Below are 27128 nucleotides of genomic sequence, written 5' to 3' on the forward strand. Positions count from 1 at the left end.
TGATGATCCTCACATTTGGCGGAGAACTGCTCCAGTGAAGCTGTACATAACGACCAGATGAAGCCAAGAGGACATTATCTGAAAAAATCTGAGACGCAAGCCTAGGGCTACCAAAATGGATCCCCTCAAAATCTTGACTGCACCTAGAAATTCTCGTCATAAAAGTTGGGAACAGAATGTTGTTGTATGATTCGCTCTGCCCTTTAACCCTCCTGCAGTGTTAGGAAACGGGATCAGCCAGGCTCCACGAGGTTTTTACTCTGCGTTGTCCAGCAGGGTCACATTGACCCTGCGCGAGCTTTTATAAGATGTTTTGTGTGTGGTGTCAGGAACCGAAGGTCTGACGAGACAACCCTCACTGCTTCACCACTGTCCAGCTGTGACATCCAAACCCTTGCGCTAAGCCTACGGCAGGGATAAACAAAGTTCATTGGTCGTAGAACAGTGTTTAATTGTATGCAGTACTATGTGATGGTTTATGTAAAACACAGATGAAAGACGTTTACAGGTTTAACAAGACAAAATGTGAATCCTTCGATGACATCCAACTGACTTGACAACATTTTATACATATATAAATATCTGTAAAGTAGGTTTGATTGTGTGATCCTTATCCACTACCTTCAGACTTCTTGTATCACCACAGCTGAGGCTGAAGTGTTACTGCACTATCAAACGAATGTAACACCACTCCTGGTTCAAACTCAACAGAAAGTGATATGACAGCGTGATAAGAGAGATGAAGAAGGAGAATTGACCCATTCACAAGACAGCAGGAAGCCTGATGGTGCTACCGTGAGCTGATAGTACGGTCGGCACACTTCTTTCAGATTACAGTGTGTGTGTTCTTGTCTGACTATTTTATATAGGGCCATTTCTTGTCACATGCACTAACCCTCTGAAAACTGATGCGTCTTATAAAGACCAAAGCCTGGCCCTAAAGCTGAGGACCCCTTTTTCAGGGTTAAGGGTTAGGATTAGATGTATGGTGTATGATGTAAATTAGGGTTTGGTTAGGGTTTGAAAAAATATTTGGGTTATTCCAAAATACAGCAACTGAAATGAATGAAAGCCAATGCAAAGTCCTAATATGGGTAGAAATATAAACTTAAGGATATCTCCTGAACCTATGAAGAAACACAATCAATGTGTTTTACATTTTGATTACAGTTTGTTAGAATGTAAAAAATACCCATTAAGTGTGGAGTTTGTTAAAGATTGCTGATGGCACTGGTGGATGTGTGGTTTCAGGTGTGTGTGTGATGATGTGTATGAAATAGGTTTTCATTAGTGAGTAAGATGCTGGTGTAGCAGGCAGGAAGTCGCTGATCACTGAGGCTCAGCTCTGCCTCCCTCTCCATATGGGCACAGAAAACTCTGTCTGCCTCTTCAGGTCTCTGCCAGTGTGAAAACCAGTTGTGTGGAGTGGATGGGAATTAGACATCGTTCAGAGCAGACACACAATTAAAAGGCCTGCCGCTTTTACATGCACTGGACACCTTTTGAATTCTCCAACCATAACTCCAAAAGTAGTAGTAATTTTGTTTTTTGTTTGTTTTCTATTTGTCTGTCAGTTTTAGAGGAATTTATACAAAAAATGATTCTGGAAAGCCCAAACAGTAATTTGCATCGTGTTATAAAAAGTTCACATTGATATTTGTGCTTAAAGGGTTAAGGAGGGAGTAAAGAGTGTTGAAAATGAACCAGATCTGGCAACCAGTTGATTTCTCATTGTGTCCATATCGTCCCGATCTTTTGATTTCACCTTCAGATAAAATATGTCCCTGTGTCGTCATTTAACGATTCATAAATCGGGGTGTCCAATTCATAAGCTTTTCTAATCGATCTGTCTTTTCATCTCATAAACTTCCTTTCCTTCTTCATAATGAAGTAAAGTGTTATACATTAATCTATCTTGTGAATCATTTGTGGTTCATTGTGAAAGATTACACTTATCAACAGTTTTAGAAGAACGCTTTAAAATTTAAACGCACAAAAAATTGCATTCGTACAAAATTTATAACATATGGGATCTGAGAGATGACTTGCAAAGGCAACGGCATTGACACGAAAATGTCATGTGCATTAAGACCAGTCCTGTTTAACCTGCTTTAACCAAAATTTTAATTTGTTTGCTTATAAAGTCCGGTTCAATTGACAAGGTTTGAATTTGTAATTGGAAGTTTTTTTTCATTTCCTCCAGGAGTTCTTGGCGCAGCGCCACCACAGGCGAGCAGGTGAACAGGTTTTTCAAAAGGTCTGGTTTGCTTGACTCAGTGCAGTGTGAAAGAGAACCACAGCAACTGGAAATGGAACAAGTCTACCGGACTATCGAATGTGAAAACACCCAAAGAAAGACTTGGTTTGGATTCTTTTAAGTCACTTTCTAAATCCTAAACTATGTCGCTTAACTTAGTGGTGCATCTATTTCAGTCCAGAAATGCCTAAGTCAAAAACACCCCTCTTTCATTAAAATAGTACTGCTCATCTCTGCTGCAGTGTAAATATCTCAGACCGATTATTACTAGCCCTATCCCCAAAAAGATGTTTTTATCCCAGAAAAAAAAATCTTCCTCGCCACTGTCAAGCCACTAAGTACAAAATGGTGAATTGCAGACACGAAGAGAGATAATTGCCACTCACGCTGGAAATTTGGCAAGCGCCTTCCCCACGAGACTCGGATGAAATGGTGCTTCAACCCCCGAAACTGTCATTCTTAATGAAATGGTAATTACAAACCCAGCGGAACAGCTGAGGGGCCTGCCGAGGCCCACGGAGCCCGACTACAAGAATAAACCTGCTTCAACAACCTGCCGAAAAGAGGGAGAGGGAGAGAGAGAGAGAGAGAGGAACTGAGATGGGAGGGGGGGAAATAGAGGTGCTACTACAAGGAATCTGCGATTTATTTCAATCACAAAACGCAACACACTATCCGGGCTGGAGTATGCAATGCATCGGGAGCCCTCATCAATAACACCGGCTGTGTGGAAGGCGGGAGTGGAGGTTGCTTAAAAGCGCCCACACAGCCTGAGTAATTGATTGCTTTGTAAGCGAACGTGTCTTTAACCTTTGGGAGGTCAGGCCCAGTCGGACACCATCAGTCCTGCCCGGGGTTGAACCGCTTCCAGCCGTTTGTCTTCCGCCGCTCCCTCATCTCGGGAGCCGATTTGTCAAGCATGAGATGTTTTGGGTGTTTAGATTACAGGCGAGTTGGGAAAACAAAAGGCAAAATGCCACCCCAAACAAAAGGCCCGAGCCTGGATCTCCCACTGATCGGCGAGCCGGGCAGGAGGCCAGCTACCTGGGGTGCCGAAACAGAAAAGGAGGGGTGGAGGAGGAGAGGGGGGGACAGAGGGGATCTGCTAAAACAGAGCCACAACGAAGCCCCCATCCTGTAAAAAAAAACAAAACATAAAACACCAACAAAAAAAAAAAAAAAACAACCACAGTGGAGCTTGAAGCGGAGCCAGAATGAAGACTGAACGGGAGCCAACGCGAGAGCTGAACGGCAGCCAGGACGGTGACATGAGATAGAGCCGGAATAGCACCTTGAGACGGAGCCAAAATGGCAGCCAGAAACTCGGGCTGATATGGGAGGGAGCCGGCGGGTGGTGGGGAGCGGCGGGGGGCGGCGGCTAACTGTTCTCTTAATGGCAATGCTTCTCATCACTGGAGATTTTAAAGTGTCCCTTTGCAACCCTCCCAGGTACTTAGGCCTGTCTGTCTGTCAGGCTGTTAGAGAGCAGCTAAAGATGATTTATCTGGGAGATTACAGAGGCCAGTGTGTCATCGCTCATGTGATGCCTGGGAGGGACAGGTCAGACACAGGTGCCACTTTTCGGGACCAGCGTTCAAACACCTTCTTGTTGTTGGAGGGCGTGAAGTGATCTGTAGTCACTACACGTTGGATCGACGCCTAGCAACATGAGTCCTTTACACTTTCTTTGCATTTTGTTAAGTTACATCTGAAAACTTTAATGTTTTCAATTACAACCTGTTGCTCTAGAACATGCTCACATATTCATGACATGCTCTGATTAGACTAATTTATCTTCGATGTAATTCCAGTACCAAAAAATTAACTTTATACCAGGCGAGTCTCTCTCACCTGAAAATGTGAAACTGTACTGGGTCTGATTCTGCCTTCAAATAATTGTAACAATGCTGCTGTAGAAGATTCATAAGTGAGAACTTAAAAGTCTGAAACAGGAACAGGTCTGTAAAAACAATCTGTGTGCTTCACTCAGGAGAGATTAATTTGATGCATCAAACAGTGATGTCATCACTGCTGATGTCATTGTTACCAGTGGAACTGAACACTACTGGTTCATTCACATCAAACACGTTTTGAGCGTCAGGCGAGTCTGGTTTATATTCAAAGAATACGTGGAGTGTTTAATGCGCTACATGTGTCAAACGCGCCAAACGGTTCAAATCACGCTGCGCTAGACGCTCGAAGCGCACTGCAACGGCCCTCGACGCACCTCCACCTAGACTTCGAATGCAAACCAGACGTGCCTGATGGTCAAAACGCATTTAGTGTGAACGTACCGTTTTATGTCCAGTGTCACATTAGGTCAGTGATTCTCAACTCCAGTCCTCAGGCTCCCGGTTCTGCATGTTTTAGATGCGTCTCTATTTTAGAACACCTCATCCAAATGATTGCATGACCTCTTCTGCAGTCATCAAGTGCTGCAAAAGCCTGTTAATCACCCACAGATTCAATCCAGGTGTGTGGCAGAAGGGGAACACCTAAAACATGCAGGGCATGGGATCCGCCTGAGGAGGGCACTTGAGAAACACTGCATTGGTTCCATCATATTAGGACCAAAGGCTGGTCCTAATATGATTGCCTCATTTATTTGGGTCAGGGGTAAAGTTTAGAGGTAAGATGCAAATTAAGTTTTAGTTAATGGTAGGGTCAGGAATAGAGTAGTATTGACTAGGGTTAGAGAAAATGTGTGGGTTGGGCAAAATCGCAGCTACTAAAATGAAGGGAAATCAATGCCAATTACTTAGCTGCAGTAGACTAGTAGTCTAATATGTTGAATGTGCTCAGACACATTCAACACATTAGAAACCAATCAGAACCAAAAGCTTAGCCACCCGGGCGTGGTTAGCACCACCCCCGGGCGTGGTTAGCACCACCCCCGGGCGTGGTTAGCACCACACCCGGGCGTGGTTAGCACCACACCCGGGCGTGGTTAGCACCACACCCGGGCGTGGTTAGCACCACACCCAGGCACAGCTTGCCCTTCCTGCCAATGCCAACATGAAGGCCCTCCATGCAACCAGTGGAGGTTGGTCGCATGGCCATCTGTCTTTCCTCGGGGCTCCATGTTTGTGTGGAGGTCTGGCTTTGCGTGGACTCCTCTCTTTGCAACCTGGGTGTGGGTCGGTGCAAAGGCTGAGCCAGACTATGGATGGAGACCCCTGCTTGATTCAAGGTCTGTCTTACCTTGGACTCCTCTGTTTGTAGGAAGCCTTGTGTTTGCAGGGCGGCCTCTGGTTGGGTGGACACTTCAGGATGGTTATTTTCCATAGCAAGTTTTAACTTAATTTTCAAGTCTGACACCTGACCCTGCAGAGATGAAAGACCCATGAAAGCTCAGCTGGTAAAGCTTCATGCTCACATGCAATCTGTTGTTGCTTCATGTCGATATTCTTGCTCTGAAAGGCGTACGATGTCTGGAATCGATATCCCGCTTGTTTCAATTACTTTCGAACGTGCTCTGAAGAGTTATCTGCTGAGATAGAACTGTGGAACAGGTCTGACAAAACGCTGTCTGTGAGCTACATTCAAGAGAGAGATTCCTTTGTGGCATCATGGAGTTATGACACCACTCCTGATGTCATTGATACCGTTGAAAAAACATTCTTTTCCTATGGGAGTTGATAAGCAACCTGTCCTAAAGTACTGCCATCTGCTGGCCTCGCTTGGAAGTGGGCTTCTAAATAACATTTATTTATTTTCGGACCCTGCAATTAAGTTGGTAAAAAAATTTGAAATCCGTTTTCAATGTGGGATTCACGTGCAGAGCGACAAATTCGTTGGGGGAAAATCCATCTCTACATAACTCTAGATGTTTGTCATCTACCTAACATCTACGCACTAAAAATATGACAAAAAATTCTTAAAACATACATAAGCACTGTTGCATGTAATTTGACAAAATGGGTAAAAGTTCAGTAGGAATGAGCAAACTTTCCAAAATTGCTGAAAATCTGTGAGACACTTGTGGATTAAGTCTTATTTACAGATGTGAGATTTTATCACCATAAGCTAAAAGCAGCTTGTTTTTAGCATGTCTGTGTCAGTGTGTTTTTACAACATATGAGATACTATGTGCACTTGACAGAAGAGAGAGTGTGCGCCTGCCAGGAGCATCTGTTGCCGTAGACGTGATGTACCTGCAGCTTTGCTGCTTCACTGAGGAATGTGTTTGTGTGTGCGTGTTTGTGTGTGCGTGTTTGTGTGTGTGTGTGTGTGTATCCTCCCGTTCTGTTGTTACATCTGACAACAACTAACGTAAGATTATGTTGCTGTGGAAGGGGTGTGTGTTGGTGCGGGAGCCTCTGGAGTTCCAAATCCCACCCTGAACCTGACAGAGAACCTGTCGAAGGCTGCGGAAACGCCGCTCTCTCCTCTTCGCTTACACTCCTCACCTCAGTCCTCTGCCGAGATTTAAGCAGCCCCCCAAATTCTATTTTGACACCGTTCCCTGAAGTGCAGTATATGCTCGGCGTGACACCATGTTCTGCTGCTTCTAGTTGAGGCCTTTATAGTGAGACTCGCTTGTTTCAGCTTTTGGTTTCACAGTAAACTTGTCCTTCACACTTACAGCTGCTATTTCTGGATATCTATTTTTTTTTTTACATCCTAAGGATTTTTTTCCCTCTCTCACTTCTCTGTACCCTGTAGGAAAGAAACAGAACTTGACTCTTAAATCCATTTTCTGCTTCTTTTTTTTTTTTTTTTTTTAGCTGAAGGTTTCGAGCTTGTTTTGTGTAGATTGATTTTTGTATTTGCACGCCACATTAGACCTTTAGGTGATTGTTTAATCTCTCACTGGCAGACTTAAAGTGCATACAAATACTTCAGTTTAGCTAAATTGAGGATTGTGCATCTTATTTTACTCTTACAAATGAATCATCTTTTTCATACTTGTTTAAATAAGGCTCAGCGAACTGATGAATATTATTTTTTATGACATAATTTCTACAAAAGGCTCTGCAAGAGACATTTCATATGTTCCTAGCGTATACACAGAAGCGTATTCTTTCTAATATCTGATGAATGATTTATAAAAACATTCATTCTAAATCTTTCTTTTCCTTTTTTGGTCTCTACATCTTTGTTACGATTTCAAGATGAGTAATTTCACAACCTTTTCCACTTTTACTGTACACTATAATCTGTACAACTGAATCAGAAAACACAGATGTTTGATAAAAAATAAATAAATAAATAAATAAATAAATAAATAAAAGCCATAATATAAACATATTACAAGTTATATGTTATAACTTGTATGTTTATTTCTTGTTGTTGTTTTGGGTGATGAGTCCGTCAAAATGGCGAATTAATGCAGCCTCTCTCCAATCATCCCCACAAAACTTCAATCTGGGATGAACATTAATAAACTTAAATCTTCTTCTGGAGAAGCCAATGTTTCCCAGATTATCATGTATGCTTTGGATTGTTGTTTGACAGAATGAAGTGGTATCTGGAACGGTTTATTATTTCTTAAACTTTGACTAAGTCACCAGTGTAAGCTGAAGAAAATCACCCCCAAAACATAATGATGCCACTGCTACTTCCCTATGACGAGGCTGTGCTTTTGGGTGATCTGGTGAAAAATCAACATATTTTTCCACAAACTTTTGAGAGTTATTTTTTTTAAAGACACACTTTGATTTCTTCTTCATAAGAAGAATCTTCCGCTAGGGAAAATTCACCTCAGACCTCAAACATGAAGATTGTCACATCTACGCGCAGCGATTATTTGCCAGTAATTGCTGCATTTTATGTTAGCATTAGCTTTAGCCTCTGTTTAGCCTTCCTGATCAGTTTTTTTTCTTGCCATTTCCTCAGTTTTGGATGGAGGTCCAGGTTTCTGTTCATTGTTGAACCATGTTTCCTCTCATTGACGATGTCCGTTTAATGCCTTGGAAATTTTTCTGCACTCTTCTTCATAGCATTAAGAATGGTAAGTGAGTGTAAATGTGCAGGTTAAAGGTCAAATTGAAGATAGAAGAAGTTTTGAGATGATTTGTCTGGGTCACTTTTTTATGTCATAAAAACTTGGCATTTTGATAGGAATGTGAGCCTTCCCATATCCACATTATGAACAATAAATAAAACACATAAGTGACAAAATGCTCCAATATTTGCTTAAGTGTCTTCTGAGCATTAAAAATGCAACAGGTTTAGTGAAGGAGAGGAGCTGAGCTCAGGAAAAGTTATTTACCTGTGTATTATTTATACTTCTCTGAACTATATCAAAAAAGAAAAGTGAAATTGTCTTTAAGAAAGAAGAAAAAAGTGAAAATATGAAAAATTGATTTCATTGTGAAGATTTTCCACGTTTGTCGCAGCATATTAAAGCGGTGTATGAGTAGTCTGCTTTGGAAACAAAACGTGTTTGCTTTTTTCAGTTCAACGACTGAAGATCAAACACAAAACCTTGCAAAAGTTTTTGTTCTCCCTCAACTTTTATTTATTTATTTATTTATTTGATTTGATTTTTTTGCAATTTGTGACAGAACAGCTGCAGCTTTGAAGTATTTCTTTGGAACTTTATGTGATAAACTAACACATTATTGGAAGGTGGTGGAAAAAAATCAATACATCCTTATTCTCTGAAAGAAAATCCTTTATGACTAATTGGACTCAGAAGTGGACTAAAAAATCTAGTGCAACATAATCTCAGGATCTACATCACTGATATTTGTATCCCTTAATTTGAATCGATGTGCAATATTTTGGAAAACAGATTCATTATCACTTCATTGAGCTGACTGAGAGAATCTCATTTTAAATTTTATTTGGGCTCATTTACTCTTGATTATAACAACACAATTTGGGACACTGGCTTTCAAAATGCTTTAATAAATTCGATTCAAGGTGATTTCATCTGAAATAAACTGTACAAGAATTTGGACGCCTGTGCTGGAACTAGTTTTTTTGTCTTATCCATCATAGCACATTAACAGGTAGACCTACACATGAATTGATGCATTATAGGATCGATATGTCCACCAAGCAGGAGTTCAATGTTGCTCTAAAAAAAATGTCCCACTTAATTTTCCAATTCATGTTTGTAATCATAAAAATTTCAAACATATTAAAGGTACAGTATTCTGTCAAATTTACATTTTTGAGCTTTACATCCTGGCATAATGTTATTCCCTCATCAAAAACATACCTGGAGTGTTGCCTTGACTCTTTCGTGCATGTTTGAGAAACCCTTTAATCTCCCGTGGCAACCGTTAAACTGCGCAAAAAACCTGAGTGGACCTTAACCCCGCCTTCGAGAGGCCCAATTTCAAGGAGTTAAATTACAAAAGTCAAATTTCTTTCAAGTCATATTTCATACACTCATCATGTATTTATAACAGCTGAAGGTAACATAGTTACTTGATAGTGCTACAAATTGGCACCATGTGGCTGGAAAACGCAGAACCCCGCCCCTTTTAATACGCTTCACCTCATATGGGCCTAAGAGTTTCCCAGGAAATACAAAGCAAAACACGCGTTGATATAAAAGAAAAAAATATTTCCAGTAAAATTCTATGGATACACCAGGTCCTACTTATTATAAAAGCTTGGATATAAATGGATGAATTCTTGGTGTTGTACTTTTTCATTGTGAGAAAATGATGTTGGTGATCACTTTACCCTGGTCACAAATAAAAAGTCTGTGCTGGAGTTACTACAAGCATGTTTGTTCGCGTCTCCCTCAGAACGGTCTTCAAGCCAGGAGTGTGTGCATGTGTGTGTGAAATAAGAATAAGTGCATACACACCTAATGCATTTCAGCAAGCCATTTCCAATTGGAACAAGACCATAGATCGTCGGAGGGCAGCAGGTTTCTCGGTCCGACTCGCAGCTTCCCTGGTGGGGTTGTAAAACCGGCCTTGCGTCTCTCACCCCCGCCACATAGACTAATGAATTATCCAGATTGCCTCTTTTTTCATCGCTGATCCAATTACTCTGTGACTGAGCATGTGGTCTATATATACTACTAGTTAGGGGAGAGAAAGGGACGGGGGCGCGTGTGCGTGGAGGGTAATTAAAGAAATGGCCCGGCCACAGACCAACAATACCACTATTACTTAATACTGGAGTAGCTGAGCAGAGATATTGTTTCCTGTAGACCGAGTGGGGGTGTGTGTGCGCGCGTGTGTGTGTGTGTGTGTGTGTGTGTGTGTGTGTGGTGTGTGTGTGTGTGTGTGTGTGTGTGTGTGTGTGTGTGTGTGTGTGTGGAGGGCGTCTGTGTGTAAGTAATTGTTGGTTCATTGAGAGAAAGTGCAGCCTGGCGATGTGAGTGGGTGTGTGCATTAGCTGGAGGAAAAAAAGTATGTGAAGTCGTCTTGTTGATGATGATAATAACCCCAGTGAGGAGGACGAGTGTTAGCTTCATGAGACCATGGACAATTTTTTTTTTTCCTCTGAAAATGTGTATCAGATAAAACAAATAAATCCCTTTTTTTCCCCCTACAGTTTTCAACTTGGCTGACATAAAAGTGTGTGAATCTTCCGGTGTCCCTTTAATACGAAGCCCCTCCGGAGAAACGCAATAACTCAGCTTTGTCAGAAATGCAACATGTTTATGGTAATTGTGTGTTTGCAGCGGCGCATTTTGATTGATGGGTCAGCGGATGAACCAGGCTCAACGCAAGGAAGAGGGGAGTCAAGGGGGGGTTGTTGAGCCCTGAGGGACGGTGAGAGAAGCGGAGCGCTGCGCCTCCTGCAGGGGGTGCCGTGTCTCCCAGCAGAGGGATGCAGCAGTCAAACAGAGGGGTGCCTGTACACCCCCCCTACCCCCTCCCGCACACAGACACACTCATCACCCCCAGTGCACCCTACTGAGCTACGAGGAGAGTGGATGTGGGGGTGGGGGGATCCCGCTCTCTTTTAAACCTCTGCTGATGCATAATTCATGTGTAAGTAGCAATTTTGGTATTTTGCTACAGGGGTTTGAAAGTAGAAAAAAAAAATATGAGGAAAGTTTTTCCAAAACAGCATTACACTCATCCTCCTCGAACCTTCACAGTTTTACAACTTGAGAACACTGAAAACCGTAAATCAGAATGTAATTTTTAAAAAATATATTTCACTATTTAGTGATAGCAGTATGTCTTTTACCAGTTCCACCATTCGATTTTTGCCTTTTCTTCCTTGCCAAACAGCTAGAGCTCCATCTGATTGCACGGTGAGAGTGTGTGTGAATACCTATTTTTAGTCATGCTACAGATTCTCATTTTTGACACCTGCATATGCTTTCAAGTAGATATTGCTGAATGTCAAGGTTCGTAGTCTTGCTGAAAGGTGAAGCTCCACCACAGTCTCAAAATGTTTTGCTTCCTTTATAACATTTTCTTATTGGATTAAAAGCTTCTCCACAACATGAAGCTGCTGCCACCATGTTTCACCATAGGGATGCTGTATTAAAGGGCCAGCATTATGTGTTTTCCAGGCACACAGTACTTTATAGCATAATCAAGTATCTGTTAACTTAAGTTATGTATTTATATATATATACATATATATATATATAAACACTTTTTTGACTTCCTAATTTAATGCCTTAAGATTGGGCCTTTGTCTCATTGAAAACTCCTGCTCTTCCTGAAACTTCGCCTTCAGGAAGTGATCACAACATGGCTCCTCTATTAATCCTTTACCAACATTTTTACCAGAAGCAGCCCATATAATGAGCTCTGCAGATGAGCAATTGTGTTTGCTGATTACTGCAGGCTAGTCTGCAAAGGGCTGAGTGGAGGAGTCAGGGCTGCTCTTCGAGGTGAAAGCTCCGAGGGGGAGGCGCTCCGTCTCACCAAGTGTTTTGCACAAGCGAACGACAAAGGGAGAGTCAAGGATTTCTCAAACATGAATGAAAGAATCAAATATGAAGGACTGGCTCTTTAAAATGAAAACTAATCGATAAGTATCGATATTGACTGATATGAAACCGCTTATATCATGATACGTTTTATTTTAAGCACATCGTCCAGCCCTAGTTTTAATGTTGTAGTTTTGCATGAAGCTGTAGTAAAGGACAGCCACAGACTAGCAGCTCAGTGTTTGTTTTGTCCAGTTTGACAGCGAGCCACTCTGGACCAGAAACCCAAGACTTCTGCCAAACATTCAGCGATGTTATTCTCATAGCTTCTCCCTCTCCTGCCTGTTCTCTTCTTCTTCTCCCCACAGAGACTTTTTTTTGTTTCTTAAAAGGACCTCACCTTGGTGCGCGTCCAACAAAAGCTCTCCGTCCATTTTCATCTTCTTTTGAATCTGAGTTTGAATAACACGGAGGCCACAAATCAAAACATGTCGGACGTTTTGAGTGAGGTCACGGGTAGTAGATCACCACGGCTTCCAGAGAAAGTCTCCTTGTGTGTGAAACGCGAGGGCATGGCGGTGTGCCGCGTTGACTGATGGCTTCAGAGGGGCTGGTTGGGGGTCTGTTCTCCTGGGACTTTAAGTCTGGTGCCCGAGCCAAACCCCAAGCTACCCCCCTCCCACGATATATTTCATTAAACTTCTAACTCTCCACAGGCTTAATTTCTTGACATTTTGAAGATTTTTCTGCTGAGTGTTTCTGCCTGTGTAACTTCAGAGGCTTCAAAAATAATAATAATAATAAAAACAAAACAAAACAAAAAAAACACACAAATGAATGTAACATTAAAGGGATAAAGCCGGGCGGCATCGCAGCCGGGACCGCGCAGCGCGTCGCTTCACGGTTGCAACAGTACGGGGTCCCAGTGGCGCAGATATAATTAAGACCTCTTCTTAATTACTTAATAAGCCTAATTAGTAACATTTCTGAGCCATAGATTTGGCTGCGAGAGCGATGAAAATCAGAGGAGTATTAAGTCTATTTGTTATTTCATTTAAATCCTAATGTTAATGAAATTAGCGCATTACGATACGACTGAAACAAACCACGCTGGGATTGACCAAAGGGGCTAACGTGGCCTTTTATGCTCCTGATAAGCTTCCAACTAAGAGGCACAAAAGGAGGAGAGGAAACAGGAGGAAAACAAAAGCAACATTCCTGCCGGTAGATGACGTGGCAGCGTCGGAGGCGCCTGCCGTTCCCGCTCGTCGTCGCGTTTTCTTCACCAGATGTGAAGGCAAGACGTCTGAATACGAGAAACTTGAAGCCCACCAATCACACACTTGGGTTGCTGCTGCTGCTGCCGCATTCCCGGCCATTTAATTAGAAGTTGTTGGTACCACAGAAGGTGTCACCAACCTTTTCAGGCACCGAACAGATGGTGTCCCCCTTGCTTTTTTTTTTTTTTGAGGTCCTGCCAATGCCCACTCTGTGGCTCCTGGGAAAATGACCTAACTCACAGGCAGCTGCTTAGTGCGGCTTGAGTGATTCTTTACAGCCGCTCGTATTGGGGTGGATGAGTGGGGGGTGGTTGCAGGATGTACCACTGAAAACAAGGAGTGAGACGGCGATAGCATGTTCCCTGGGGTAGCTGCAAAAGAAAAATAAAAGAATCTGTTTCGGTGGCCGTGTACCGGTTGTTTAAATCTGTGTTTTGGGGCAATGACGAAGCAAAGAGCTCGACCCCTCTGAGATCTGGACTCCTCCGTGTGTCGGCCGCGTTTATGCCCACAGTTTCTTCGCTTTGGGCAGATGGTGTGAATATCAACCGAGGAAGGAGCTGAGAAGGTCCAGACGAACAAAATAAAGAAAAGAAAAGTGAAAGGGGTTCCGCCACAGTTACAAAGAGGCCCCATGGAGAGGTGTGGGTGTGGGGGCTTGGGGTGTGCGCCAACAGATAAAAAGAAAAAGGGAGTAAGAGTTTGCGAGGGGGCAATTGCAGTCGAGGAGCGAGAGTGGAAGGAGAAAACGGGAGAGCCGCGGGTTTGATATCGGAGGCGGGGGTCGTGGGATTGGAGCGAAGGGAGGTGGGGGGTGGAGAGGGGTTAACGTGCTTCGTGCTGCGTGGACAGAAGATTGGCCGTCGCCCCGTTGTCAGCTTGGCTCAGCCTACGTCCGACTACGCAGGAGGTGGAGAAAGAACAAGTTGAGAATTGGAAGGCTGTGATTTCTGACTAATTACTTGATCTGCGGCAGATTATGTGGGTTTGATTGAAAGTAACATTTTATGGCGCTACCACCGATCACTCGCATACTGACGAGAAATTTTACAAACCTGCTTTCGGAACCACTCGACTGTATAACAAAAACCCCACACCAGAAATCCGGACCTACACACTTTTGTAATTGAAAGGGTTGGTATTATTTATTTTTCAGCCACATAGTGCCACTTTATAGTGTAATCAAGTAACTATGTTAACTTCAGTTCTTATAAAAAGAACTGAAGTTTCTTTTTATGAGAAACTTATAAAAAGTTTCTTAAAAAGTTTGGCTACATTTGGCTTTGTAGTTACATTTGGCTACAAAGCCAAATGTAGCCAAAGAAACTACATTTGTCTTTGTAGTTTCTTGAAATTGGGCTTCTGTCTCTTTAAGAACTGTTCTTTCTGAAACTCCACCTTCAGGTAGTCATCACAGCATCAATCTTCTATTAACCCTTCAACAACATTTTTACCAGCGTTTCACATAGTAGTAGCTCCTACTATGAATTCAGCAGATGCGGAGTTCCACCAGGTGTTTGCTATTTGCTGCTGGCTAGTCTGTAGGAGCTGAGAGGGGAAGTCATGGAGAAGAGCTGCTCTGTCAGTCAGAAGCTCAAAACTTTGCAAATTGCAGCTCTGAGGAGGACCTTCGTCCTCGAAGGCGGGGCTCGGCCACACCAGGTGTTTTGGACAGCTGAACGGTTGCCATGGGAGATAAAAGGATTTATCAAATATAAATTAAAGAATTAAGGCAACACTCAAAGTATATTTTTGGTGAGGAGAGAAACGTTATAACCAGTCAATTTTACATAACCCATAGGGTGCGCTCTTTATTCCATTTCCTGCCCTTCGATGTCGACGACGCGGCAGAAAAAGCCCCGGGATCTCGGCTCAGTGGTGCGGCGCCGTTGGCGTGGCAGGAAACATAAAATCTGTCGTTTTCATCACGTTCCATCTTGAGTAAACTTGTTTCCTGCAGCTTTCTCTATTAGTTATCTGTTCATGCGGGTTTACGACTGTGAAGCAAGCCCGATCGATCAGCAGGAGCTGTGGGATTTAATGGGTGCAGCGCTGCCGCTTAAGGATACAGGCTCAGGAGTGTATATTTAATCACTAAAAGGGATGAGGGTGGCGAGCATCGGTCACCAGCAGTCTGTTATATGAGAAGTCAGGTATTGGTTCGCCCCAAGCTGGGAAATATCTGCTGGGGAAGAGTTATTATTGTTTCTGCAGCCAACGAAAATGATTTGAGACAGAGATCCAGACTTACGGGTCAAAAGTGATTCCAACTCCAAATCCTTATTAAAAACCGAAATGTTCTCAATAGTAGTCATTTACTGTGTTACTTTTCACTTGTGATGATGGTAAGTGGCTTCTAAAATCAATAAAAAATACATTTATTTGTGAACCTTCAAAGAACATCTGGATTCAGACTGAGATTAAATTACACTTCCTTGGGTGGACTCTCTTTAATTGGTTGCACTGGATTTTATTTAAGAGCATCGGGGTCAAATGGGTTGAATGTAAATGTACACCTTTTTTTGGGGGCATTTTTTTATTTGTAATGGGCACCGCCATGTTTCACAGCAGGGTTTGGCCTCCTGTACTTTGTGGTCATAGTCAAAACTTTTAGCTTTTTTTTGTTGTTGTTGATGTTGCTGTGATTTTGCTTTAGCTGGTCATATTCTGGAGCTAGCTTGTGATTCCCGACCTCCTGAGCGCAGAGCCACATAAGGTGTGTGTGAGCTCTTTCTACTCACCCCAGCGATCAATTCTTCCGTGACATCCCCGACGGCGTGTGGAGAAACGCATGAGGTGGGAGATAAGAAAAAATGCGAAGAAGAATTTGTTCACTTCGTCTTTCTTGGCCACGTGAAGTGAGAACAAATAAAAGTGCCGCGATCTAGCCCAGCGATCCTTCTTAATCGAATTCATTGTGACTTGTTTCATTAGTAGCAGCCCCGACTCAGAATTCATTTACGTGAAACACGAAGAGTGTGACAAATATTGAAAGAAAAAAAAAGGGTGGATGCTCCTCCGGGTTGATCAAATGAATAAGTAATTATATGCCCAACTTTTGGACCGGTGCTGCATGTGAAACCTGAAAGTCTCTGTTTACATCGCAGTGTCAGTGCCAGAGTTCCCTTGTTTTAACTGTTTGCGGCGGCGAGAGATAAACTGATGGCTGCAATGATGAACGCTCCGAGCTGTGAAATCTGCCAAAGTATTTTTGGTCTAGTTTCTAGTGCCAATATCTTAGTACACTTAAAATAAGATAAACTAACTTAAAAATTACTTTTCAGCAAGATATAAAGGTTTGTTTTGGGTAAATAATTCCTTGGTATTGGAGGAAAAAGTGCTTGTTCCATTTCCAGATCATTTCACTTATAACAAGTCAACTTTCCTATGTTATAAGTTCAATTATCTGCCAATAGAACAAGCACTGTGTCATCAATAGTAAGGAATTATTTACTTAAAACAAGCCTCTATATCTTAGTAAAAGGTTTCTTGCACATTAGTTTAGTCTTATTTCAAGACAAAACTCTGGAGGACTGGACTTGATCGCCCCTCTTCTTCTGTCCGTTCGTCTGTCGTATCTCCGCCCTCTTTAACAAACCCCGAATGCCCTTGAACTTCACTCACTCCAACCCTGCACACCCGTCTGCCTAATATTATTATGCCGGGACCTACATGCTACAAGTCATTGATGATGATAGCGCCTGATTAGATTGTGTCCATTGATTGGCCGGCGTGCTGTTGGGTCGGCGGCGGTGTGTGCCGCAGCTCCTCCTTAGATGCACTGACAGTCTGAGTCAGAGGAGATAGAGCCCCATGCAGGGCGACTGATTGAGTTATTGATCAGTGCTCATCCCCCCCTCACCCCCCTGTCCTAGTCTTTCTCTCCAAGAAACCCCTTCATCAGGATAATGAATTTCGGTTATTGTAGCTTAACGGCACAAGGTCTGAATGGGAATAATAGTGGAAATTAGCAGATTGTTAACCCCTGTGATTTAACATAAAAATAAAAAAGAGGGTGATTGGGGAGGGAGGGAAGCTGGAGACCCTTACCTGAGGATTGCTAGTTCAGGGGAAAGTGCATGAATGTGGCCGATTTGGCAGATTACGAGGGAGAAATTTCAGATTCTGATGTCATAGTAGGATGAGCACCTAAATCCGAGTGATGATGAAGAGCAGAGGAGAGTTTCAAAGAAACACAGAGTCTCTTGGAGATATAGCGGGAAAATGAGAAGATTATTCCGAAGTGGAAATGAGAGCAGCATGATGGGCAGTGGTCACACTGCCCATCACCAGGCATCACCAGGCAGAGGCGCAGCTTAAAGGTCGGCCATTGTGTCGCCAGCATCAAAATTGGGCTGGTAAAGAATGAATAATGAGGCTTGATTACGGTCAGTGAGATGGAACATTGCTTCGAATCAATCCTCCAGACAATTACAGGCGGCACAAACAGCAGCCCTCAGCCTCGGCCCAGGCAGCGGGAAGCGGTTGTGTCAGAGGACGACGTCTCCTTCATCAATAACTTGTTGCCTCGGCCATGTTGTCCTCCTGCTGCTTACATGTTCTGGTCTGATACTGACCATGAAACTGTCAGGGGACGCGATGTATGATTAAAACCACTTTGGGACTTTAATTACGCAACCTTTTGCCAAGGTTGTACTATTATACAATTTTTGTTTTTTATGAAACATAAATTGGATACTCAAATATATACACACACTTTCACTAATACGTGGTTAGATGCTCTTGTTTGTTTGTTGTTGTTTTGTTTTTTTACCATGACAAACCACATACCTTTCTATGGAGCCCTACAAGGGACATGGGCAGAATTTTTACTTTTGCGTTCCCTCGCAACATGCTTACTGCAATATTTGCTGGTCTACTTTGTATACAGTCACAAATGTCAACTTAAAATTTCAAATATATGCACATTTAAAGAACATCAGTGAAAACCTGTTCATTCTTAACTCCTTGGTGCAAAAAAAAAAACTTGATTGAAAATCGATTTATTCGCTGCATGTTCATGTCTGTTTGTGTCAGGCTGAGATGGAACTGCACACAAAAACATCCCTTCAAACCATTCAGACCAACACAAAAAGAGACGCAATCAAAGTGTCAGTGGACTTATTACCCTGTGATAATAACTCAGAAATAGTCCAAATAGTTTGGATGTATTTTATTTTTCTTTCTTTCCCACTTACGGAAAGTTTCTGTTTATATCATAGGTTTGCGGTGCATTTCTATCCTAAAGAAAAAGATGTAAAACTTCACAAGACATTGACATACATGGAGAAACCTTATATTACAGCAGAAGGTGATGGCCACCGTAAGAAAGGCTTCCAGTATTCAGTTATGAACTGATCAGCCTGTTACTGCCAGGGAATATAAAAGGGAAAAAAAATCCCATATGGACTCTGTACTTTTCAACCCAACATCAACTCCTTCATCAATAACTGGAGTGTTGTTGGTTTGAACAAGCAATTTCTGCTTTTGGCTGCTCCTTCTGTCAGAAATTGCAGCGTCTGTTTAATTGTTGATGTAATGACACCAAAGTAGTTTTTAGGCATAGTCCACACATTTTCAAAATGGTGCTTTATTTTTGGGTCATGGTGCTGTTGAAACACCAATCTGTGACTGAGTATCAACAACTTACAAATTGATTTTATTCACAAACCCCAAAATCCTTCTCATCTGACCATGAAACCCCTTTCCATAAATTTTCAGTGAAGCTTTGTTGTTGGTTTTTTGTTTTGGTTTAGTTTTATTTTTAGCATGCTATGCTAGTTCTCACAGACTGACAGCTCATACCTGTCGTCTGTCGCAGGTATGGGTTTGGAGTGTTGGACGCTGGGCTGATGGTGCAGCACGCTGCGCTGTTCCAGGGAGCTGCTCCACAGAGGAAATGCAAGCAAGAGGTCGCATTTAATCCAGCCAGGTACAGAGACTTCTTTGGAATTATTATCAATAGTCATATTAATGGTAATAGTGGTATTTCTGTTGTTGTTGTAGATCCTTCTCTGCTGGAGGCCAAATGAGCATCAGCATCGAATCTGAAGCCTGCAGAGGGAAAGCTAACGAAGTCAACACTTTGGAGCATGTGCAGGTGTGCAGTCTAAAGAATATCTCATTAACAGATTAAGTGTAAAAGGTGCAACGTTTTGTGCTTGAGTTCAATTTTACGCTACGGCCAAGTTGATTCAGTTTTGTGGTGCAACCAAGAACCCAACAGAAATGTTTGAAAATGTGAAACTAAAATTGAACTTTTAATGACCACTATTGTCTAAACGTTGGTCAGTCCCATGGTGACGAGTGTCTTTAGGAAAGCTGTTTTTGAATCCATCTTTCTTTTTTTCTTTTTTTTTTATGAAAGTATGATTTAGTTTCAAATTTTGAGGAAACACATCGTTAACTTTGTTTAACTATCTAAATTGTTGTGTGTTTTGTTTGCTTCACACACCCAATTATTATTTCATTCTACCAATGCACTAAATCTTCAGTGGAGATTGAGTCGTTATGCAAGAAGTTATGTTTTCTGTTTTCACAGATTCAACAAATGGGATGCAAAAGTAAAATTGGTGAAATTTAAAGGGCCAAGCGCATGGATTTTGTTCTTTTTGACAGTTGTCCCTTTATCTTACCTCTAAGTCTAGATCAGTGAACCCTGATGCAGCTTCTGTGAGGATGATATGGAAGATAAGATCAGATTGGTTTCAGTCTCTTCATCCAAGACTCAGCAAGAAATGAAAATAGTTTGTTTTCCAAAATGGGAAACTTTCATTCTGAAGTAGAGAAAGGTACATTTGTCAATTTGACATGTCCTCACAGTGCTTTGTAGAAGTTTTTCTTTTTGCATTTTGTCATCTTACAACTTACAACGTATTAGTACTTTGTCAATCCATTTTTCACTTCAATCTTTTGGGAAATGCTTGTGCCAGCTTTTTACACATATGCAATGAGACGTCGCCACATTTGCCTTTTCCTAAGAACTGAAGTTTAGTCCGCTAGACAGAGAGCATCTGCAAATATCAATTACCAAAAGATTTTCAAGCTGTTCTAGGTCTGGATCCCAGCGCATGACTGCGCTTCGATCAAAGCCATTCCATTGTAACTTTACTGCTGTCCTGGTGGAAAATGACGCACTGTCCCAGACTTAACAGGATTTTTCCTTAAAACATGCAAAACGCCTGTGGGTCTACAAACTTATAACATACACATAGTAGGCATGCAAGTTATGGATTAATGAGTTAATTGATCTTATTGATCGACTAATGATTAACTGACAAATGGCCGTTTTCTTAAAAACCAGAATTTTCTCATTTCAAGACAGTCAGCCATCCTCCCTTGACATAAAAGGCTCAATCTTTTATAATATGCCGACTAAAAAAATTGGTGATTAAATTTTAACATTCTTTTATGTATGAAATTCTGACTGAATAAACAGAAAGTTATTGTTCTCTCATGTTACTAAACTCAGCCATATTTATATGATATCACAAAGCAGGAACCTCCTAGGCAGCTGAATAGAAAAATAAAGATAAAAAGAATAAAATATGTGAAACACTTAATCCCCCCTGAACGGAGAAGTGCCATCTGTTGTTGCTCTTGAAGGAATGTTGAAACTTTGCTCTGCAAGTTGGATGAACTTACGACAGGCTTCAACGTCAACGTTGCTTATTGGCATCATGTGTTTTTTTGGGGTTTTTTGATCATGTTACATTTTCTTCTGTAACGCCCCTCCTCTTTTCTGTTATCATCTTAAGTTGTTTTTTTTTTTTTTTCCCCAAATCAACTTAAGGAGCTTGTCAAGTGCTTATATTTCAAACCAGAACGGCATAAGTTGCATTTTGCATCCCACACTAGACTCTTTTTGGACGGCTTCACTTCCCCGTGCTGGTATCCCCCCACCATCTTTATTTGCGTGTCATCTGGATGAAAACTACAGCATTAAAACTTGCAGGTCTGAGTGGATCTTATTAGTCCATCAGAACTCATTTTAATCTAATAAAACATATATTTCACCAATGAATCATAAGTCAGTTAACTGTTGCATTATATTTACATTGAAACAAAACCTTTAAAAGTGCAACAGGGTTTGGAATACTCTTGGAAGCTGCTGTGCATCTCTGCTTGCGGTTGATGTCCGTGTTGTGTTGCAGACGCTCCGTGTTCCCGTTGCCCTTGAAAACGTGCAAATCAAGCAGAATTTGTTTCCAATTCAAACTTCTGCATGAAGCCAGGGAGGCTCGTCGTACAAATTGTTTTCCAGTGTCTCTGTCATGTGCTGTATCTGAGAATAGAAAAGATAGAGGAGATGTAAAAAAAAAAGAGTCCCACTGTGATGTGTAATGTGTTGGCAGTGTCATTTGCAGAAAATGGCAAAACTGTGTTTTCTTGAGTACCGCCACATACATGCAAATGTGTTTATATTTGATTGTGACAGCAGGCATACGTGTCTGGTGGTGCACATTTGGGTTTGAGCGAGTTATCTGTGTTTGTGAGTTTGTGTACTTGTGAAATAGCAGAGAGAGAGAGAGAGGAGAGAGAGAGAGAGGGAGTGTGTCAGCATGTAAATTGAAAAGGCTTCATCTTTGCGGCTCTGCTCCCTGGCAGAAAGCGTGGGTCAGGCCATCGCCGCGAGGTGTGATTGATGGACGTGTTGCCGTGGTAACATGCCGTAAACAGGAGCAGGCTGTCAGTCTTTTTGCAGCTTGGCGGCTTTCTCTGCGATGTGCCATTGTCACACCAGATGTGCTGCTTGTGATGAACAGGGACAGGGAGGGTGTTTACCGGGTGGTGGAGGAGTGGGGTGCGGGGGCAGAGAGAGTGAGTGCTTATCTAAATGATTTAGCTAATATTCCCCTCAGCTGTTTCTCTGTGCTTTCTCTTTCACCTCCTCTCTCTACCTTTGCTTTTTCTTCTCCTGCATCATTTGGGGGGCAGTGGGATGGGGGCAGTCATGGACACATCATTGCCATGTCCATCTGTTCGGCACATTCGGGATGACAGACAGGAGCAGCTGGATCTGGATGTGAAGTCACCGGCAGAGTGAACGGTGGCGCTTTGGTTTGGAGACGACATGGGCCGTACCGTTTACAGAGGTGTGTTTGTTAGAAACCGAAAGGAAAAGGATTGAGATCAAGTTTCTGCTCCTGCTAAACCATGCAGGGATGAGATGATTAGCTTGTCCCAAGAGAGAAGTGGAAAAGTGAACTGGACTTATTGTGTGTGTAGCTTCTGCTTGTCAAACATGTTTGGAAGATAAAATAAAATAAATAAAAAATTAAGTATTTTACCTGTTTTGAGATGAAAAATCAGAAACGACAGTAAATTATAAAGTACGACGTCCAACTTGTTAAAGGGGCAGTGATGATTATGTCAAATCAACTTTTTGAACTTTACATCATGTTCTAATGTTCTCTCATCGAAAACGTTCCTGGAGTGATGCCTTGACTATTTCATGCATGTTTGAGAAATGCTTTAATCTCCCATTTCAACCATTCAGAACCGCCTTCAGGGATGAAGCTCCTCCTCAGAGCTACAATATCCAACCTCCTCCTCCGCAACTCCCCCACTCAGCTCCTTCAGACTAGCCAGCATCAATTAGCAAACACCTGGTAGAACTGCTCATCTGCTGAGCTCATTATGCGAGCTACTTCTCAGTCCAGCAATGATGAAAACATTGTTAAAGGTTGTTCGGGGAGCCGTGTTGTGATGACTTTGTGATGGTAGAGTTTCAGAAAAAGTAGGAGTTTTTAAAGAGAGAGAGACCCAGTTGCAAACATCTTTGCACTACAGCAGAAGCCAGCATCTACACTCTTCCTTATCTTTACTCTTTGGGTGCCATAGAAAATGAAATGTGCGCCTGGATTGGCCGTTGTGCAGATGCCAGCCATTAGTGTGTCAAGTAGCATTGCTCCAAAGTATTTCAGTTTCCAAACCTGCATTGTTTTTTAGAATTTTGAGTATGTTTTGTAAAAAAAAAAAAAAAGAAAAAAAAAAGAAGAAAAATTAGCAAATGTGAATTTGAAGACATGCTCTACAGAAAAATTTAAAAATGGGTGAATCCATGAATACTGAGTCATACAACAGCTCAGTGTGAACTTCAAATATTTACTGATGTAAAACACAGATATAATATATAAAAATTAGCATAACATTTAGAAGTAGTTGGCCTTTACTTGGAAACTTTTCAAATATAAGTCTTGAATAACATCACTTAAGCTTAATTTCGGACATCCTACAGCTCCATGTGCCATTTCTAAATAATGTCTCTATTCTCCACTTGTTCCTGGCGTCTCCTTCTAGGTGAGAGTGAGTATTTCGGCGCTGTGTCGCGGCGACCTCTCCATAAGTCTGGAGTCTCCGGGCGGGACAGTGTCTCTGCTGCTGGACACCCGGCCCAACGACGCCTCGGCTGCTGGCCTTAAGAACTGGACCCTGATGACGTTGCACTGCTGGGGCGAGCAGCCGCGAGGCCTGTGGACCCTGAAGGTCAGAGAAAGCTTTTCTCCCTTCTCAGCTCTACTGATTCATTTGTTCGCCACATCGTTTCTGGTTAGTTTTCAATGTCATTCACTCAACGAAGGTTGAAAACCACAATATCACTGCTTTTCGCTTTCAGCCCTCCTTACCAAACTTGCACTTTTATCACATAGTACACAGTACATTTTATTTGGATTTTACCTGATAGACCAGGAGGTTTTTCTATCAGGGCCAAAAAATGTGGAAACCAGAGAAAATGTTTTTTTTTTAAGAAAAACAAAAAAACTATTTTTTTGGGAATATTTTTTAGTCATATCTTAACGCTAAACCAAAAGGACAAGATTTTATTGAAACAAACACTGTAGGTCGGATGGTTGAAGAAAAATGATTTGTAAATAATTGTCGCTCCGACACACAAAAAAAGGATTTTTGGGTTGACTGATTCCTTCGCAAAAGCCTGCGTCAGAGTTGAAGCTTCTGAACGTTTGTGGTTCTATTCACCACCAAATTAAGATGAATCCGGAAACCTTTTTAATGAATGAGAAATAATTGAAAAGCTTTTGCTCAGCTGAGTGGTTGCAATGAGAGATTAAAGGATTTCTCCAACATGCATGAAAGAATCATGGCAAAACTCCAGGTGTGTTTTTGATGAGGGAATGACATTATGACATGAAGTAAAGCTCATCTACACCAACTCTGCACAGGACCCTAAACATCACATTCCAGTTTGACAGAATGGTGGCGGCAGCATCATGCTGGGGGAATGTTTTTCCATACCATGGAGAGGGAGGACGGGAAGATGGGCAGAACTAAATTCTGAACGTTAGAGGATGCGAAACACTTGAGTCTGACGTAGCAGAACAAAAATGCATCCATCTGCCATCTACCTGCCTCAGTTAGTTCAAAGCATCTTCATTCTAAAGTGGTCCAGTCAAAGTTTTGACTTAAGTCCGATTGAGAGTCTTTAGAAATGCTTCAAAATTGCTGTGTCAGGATGCTCTCCATCCAGTCTGATTGAGAAGAATGAGAAAGACATAAAGACATCCTGCACATTGTTTCCTGCTTCCTGTCTCTGTGGTGGTTATTTATACATATTCCATTAAAATAAGCCAAAGTTTGTCAAGACCGGCATGATGTCTCTGGCGTCTTCCTGGAATATCGTCTCCCGTGATACAGAAATGAATTCCGACGCTTCGCGCCGTCCTCTCCCGGTTGTTGCGGCGTACAGAAGTTTAAAAATAGCTCGGCTCAGCTTGCTTCAGTTCATTTTGCAATAGCAAAGTGAATCATCCTCTACTTTCATCTCCGAGCTTCAGCCAAGCATGGCAATGCTCATTTTCCTTCCCGCGTTCTCCTCTTCCCTTCTTCGTCCTCTTCCCTTTTCTTCATCTTCTTCTTCGGCTATCATAGATGTGCTGATGTTTGATACGGAGGAAGGAGCTAAAATGGAACGGGAAATTAGGAGTGGAAGGTTAAATAACCTTGGCCGCGTTTGACAGACACAATGCTGTGTGATTACAATCCGCTCTCACAGACGGCAGCGCTGAGGTCATTTACTGTATATGTGGGTGGTGGTGTGGGGGGTTCACTGTGCAGAAATGTAACGCAAGTTTTCGTGTGTGTGTGCAAATAGGCGTCAGCGCTTGTAAACAGTTGGAGGTTGCTAAATAAAAAGCTGTGAAGATGAAAGACACCCACCTTCTGTCCTCCACACTTTCCTCTTCCTGCAAACAAGCGCACACGCTCTTTCCCTCCGTCTCTTCCTGTCTGTCGCCGTGTCTCGCCTCTGTCCTCCTGCAGATCTACTGTCCCCTCTGTGACCAATTACCAGCGCCTGGCGTGTCGCAGGAATGGGAAGGAGGCGCCGTCATTACAGGGGACGAGGGGGGCCGAGGCGCTCACAAAACGAATTAACAATCGCATCTGATGGCCGGTAGGACTCTGGACACACCATCATGTACGCACAACCAACTCAGGCCTGATCAGAGTCTTAAACAAATGACAGGTTAACAATTTTCCCTAAACCGCACACTTAGTCATGTTAAAGTTACACTGGTTTTCATTAAAGAGACAGTATTATGTGAAATTGATGTTTTTAAGTTTTACAGTAATGCAGCAGTTCAACACTATGAAGCTAACCTTAGAAACAACCATCCTCCACGAGAGAAGGGTTCAACGAAATGCCTAGTGTTAAGTCAATATTTGGACGTGTGACCAACATAGATTGAACAGCTTCATTCACGTCCTCCACTGTCGGTGCTAAAACAAAAGGCAGACTTAAATTCTAAAACAGTGCATAAAATAGACTTCATTGCTCAATTTTTTGTTGCTGACTGGCCCGGTTTAAATTCTCCCAGAGAAATCGAGTTCGGTGGGAGAAATCCCCAGTGGAGCAGAGGAGGGAGATGGGAATCTAGTGGAATTAAGTTGGAAGGCAATGGCCATAAAGACAGACATAAAGAGATGGCAAAGGTAATACAATCGTAGATATAGAGAGTGAGGGGTAAACCATAAAACATGTGGCCAGGAATGAGACTTAACTTGACTATCAGCGAGATTAAAAATGTGAAACTCAAGGGCGACACAGAGTAGGCGTGGTCGGAGCGTGTTACTGGACAGGAAGGGGGCCTGGAAAGAGTCTATATTGATTCGCCAAATGGTGGCAATTGTTAAAGAGCTCAGTGGTTGTGTTGGAATAAAAAAAAAGAGAAAGAGACAGAGAGAGAGAGATAGAAGTGGAAGAAAGCGAATGTTATGGCTCGAGGCTCATGACCTTCCAGCTCTGTGAAGGACACAGGACTGCGAGGCTGAAAATCCTGTCTGTGTCTCCTCTTATGCTGTCTGCTCTCCCCTGTGCCGCCTCTGCCGCCATCTGCAGCGCCTCGACTCTGCTCAGGGCTTTCACTGCTGATCACAGACAGGGTGGATGATTAAGCTTTCCTCCCAGGGGATTTCTAGAGGGATCTGCGACTAGTTGAACACGTCGGCAGCTTCCTGTTAATCTAAACCTTGTTGTTTTTGATACCTAAAAACTCAGAATTACTCCAAAATTTCATGTCTGTACTTTGCTTTGTTTTTTTTTTTGTTTTTGTCTGTGGAGGCAGCCATTTTTTCACCTGCACAATGCTTGCCGGGCCAATGACTGGGGGTAGACCAGTTGTTATTGTCACCCACTAAACACTTCCATGTAAGTCGATGGTTTCGCTCAGGACTCCGGTGTCCTCACCACAGCTGAGGGGTTTTAAAGTGAACTACAGTCTATCAACAAAACGCCTGGATTGAAGCAAACTGCCTCAAAGTT

General features: G+C 42.3%; 1 protein-coding gene across 1 annotated transcript in view; it reads left to right on the forward strand.

Annotated features, from left to right (window-relative positions):
- The window catches only part of LOC129367733 (furin-like protease kpc-1), a 190075-nt gene that overhangs the window by 138684 nt on the left and 24263 nt on the right, over window positions 1–27128 (forward strand). Inside the window, exons 14-16 of the mRNA XM_055042373.1 lie at window positions 19170–19280; window positions 19355–19448; window positions 23651–23836. Coding sequence (XP_054898348.1) covers window positions 19170–19280; window positions 19355–19448; window positions 23651–23836 — 391 coding nt within the window. The remainder of the gene's footprint in view (window positions 1–19169; window positions 19281–19354; window positions 19449–23650; window positions 23837–27128) is intronic.

Source organism: Poeciliopsis prolifica, unplaced genomic scaffold, assembly GCF_027474105.1.
Source record: "Poeciliopsis prolifica strain line A6 unplaced genomic scaffold, Auburn_PproV2 SCAFFOLD017, whole genome shotgun sequence".
Taxonomy (NCBI): domain Eukaryota; kingdom Metazoa; phylum Chordata; class Actinopteri; order Cyprinodontiformes; family Poeciliidae; genus Poeciliopsis; species Poeciliopsis prolifica.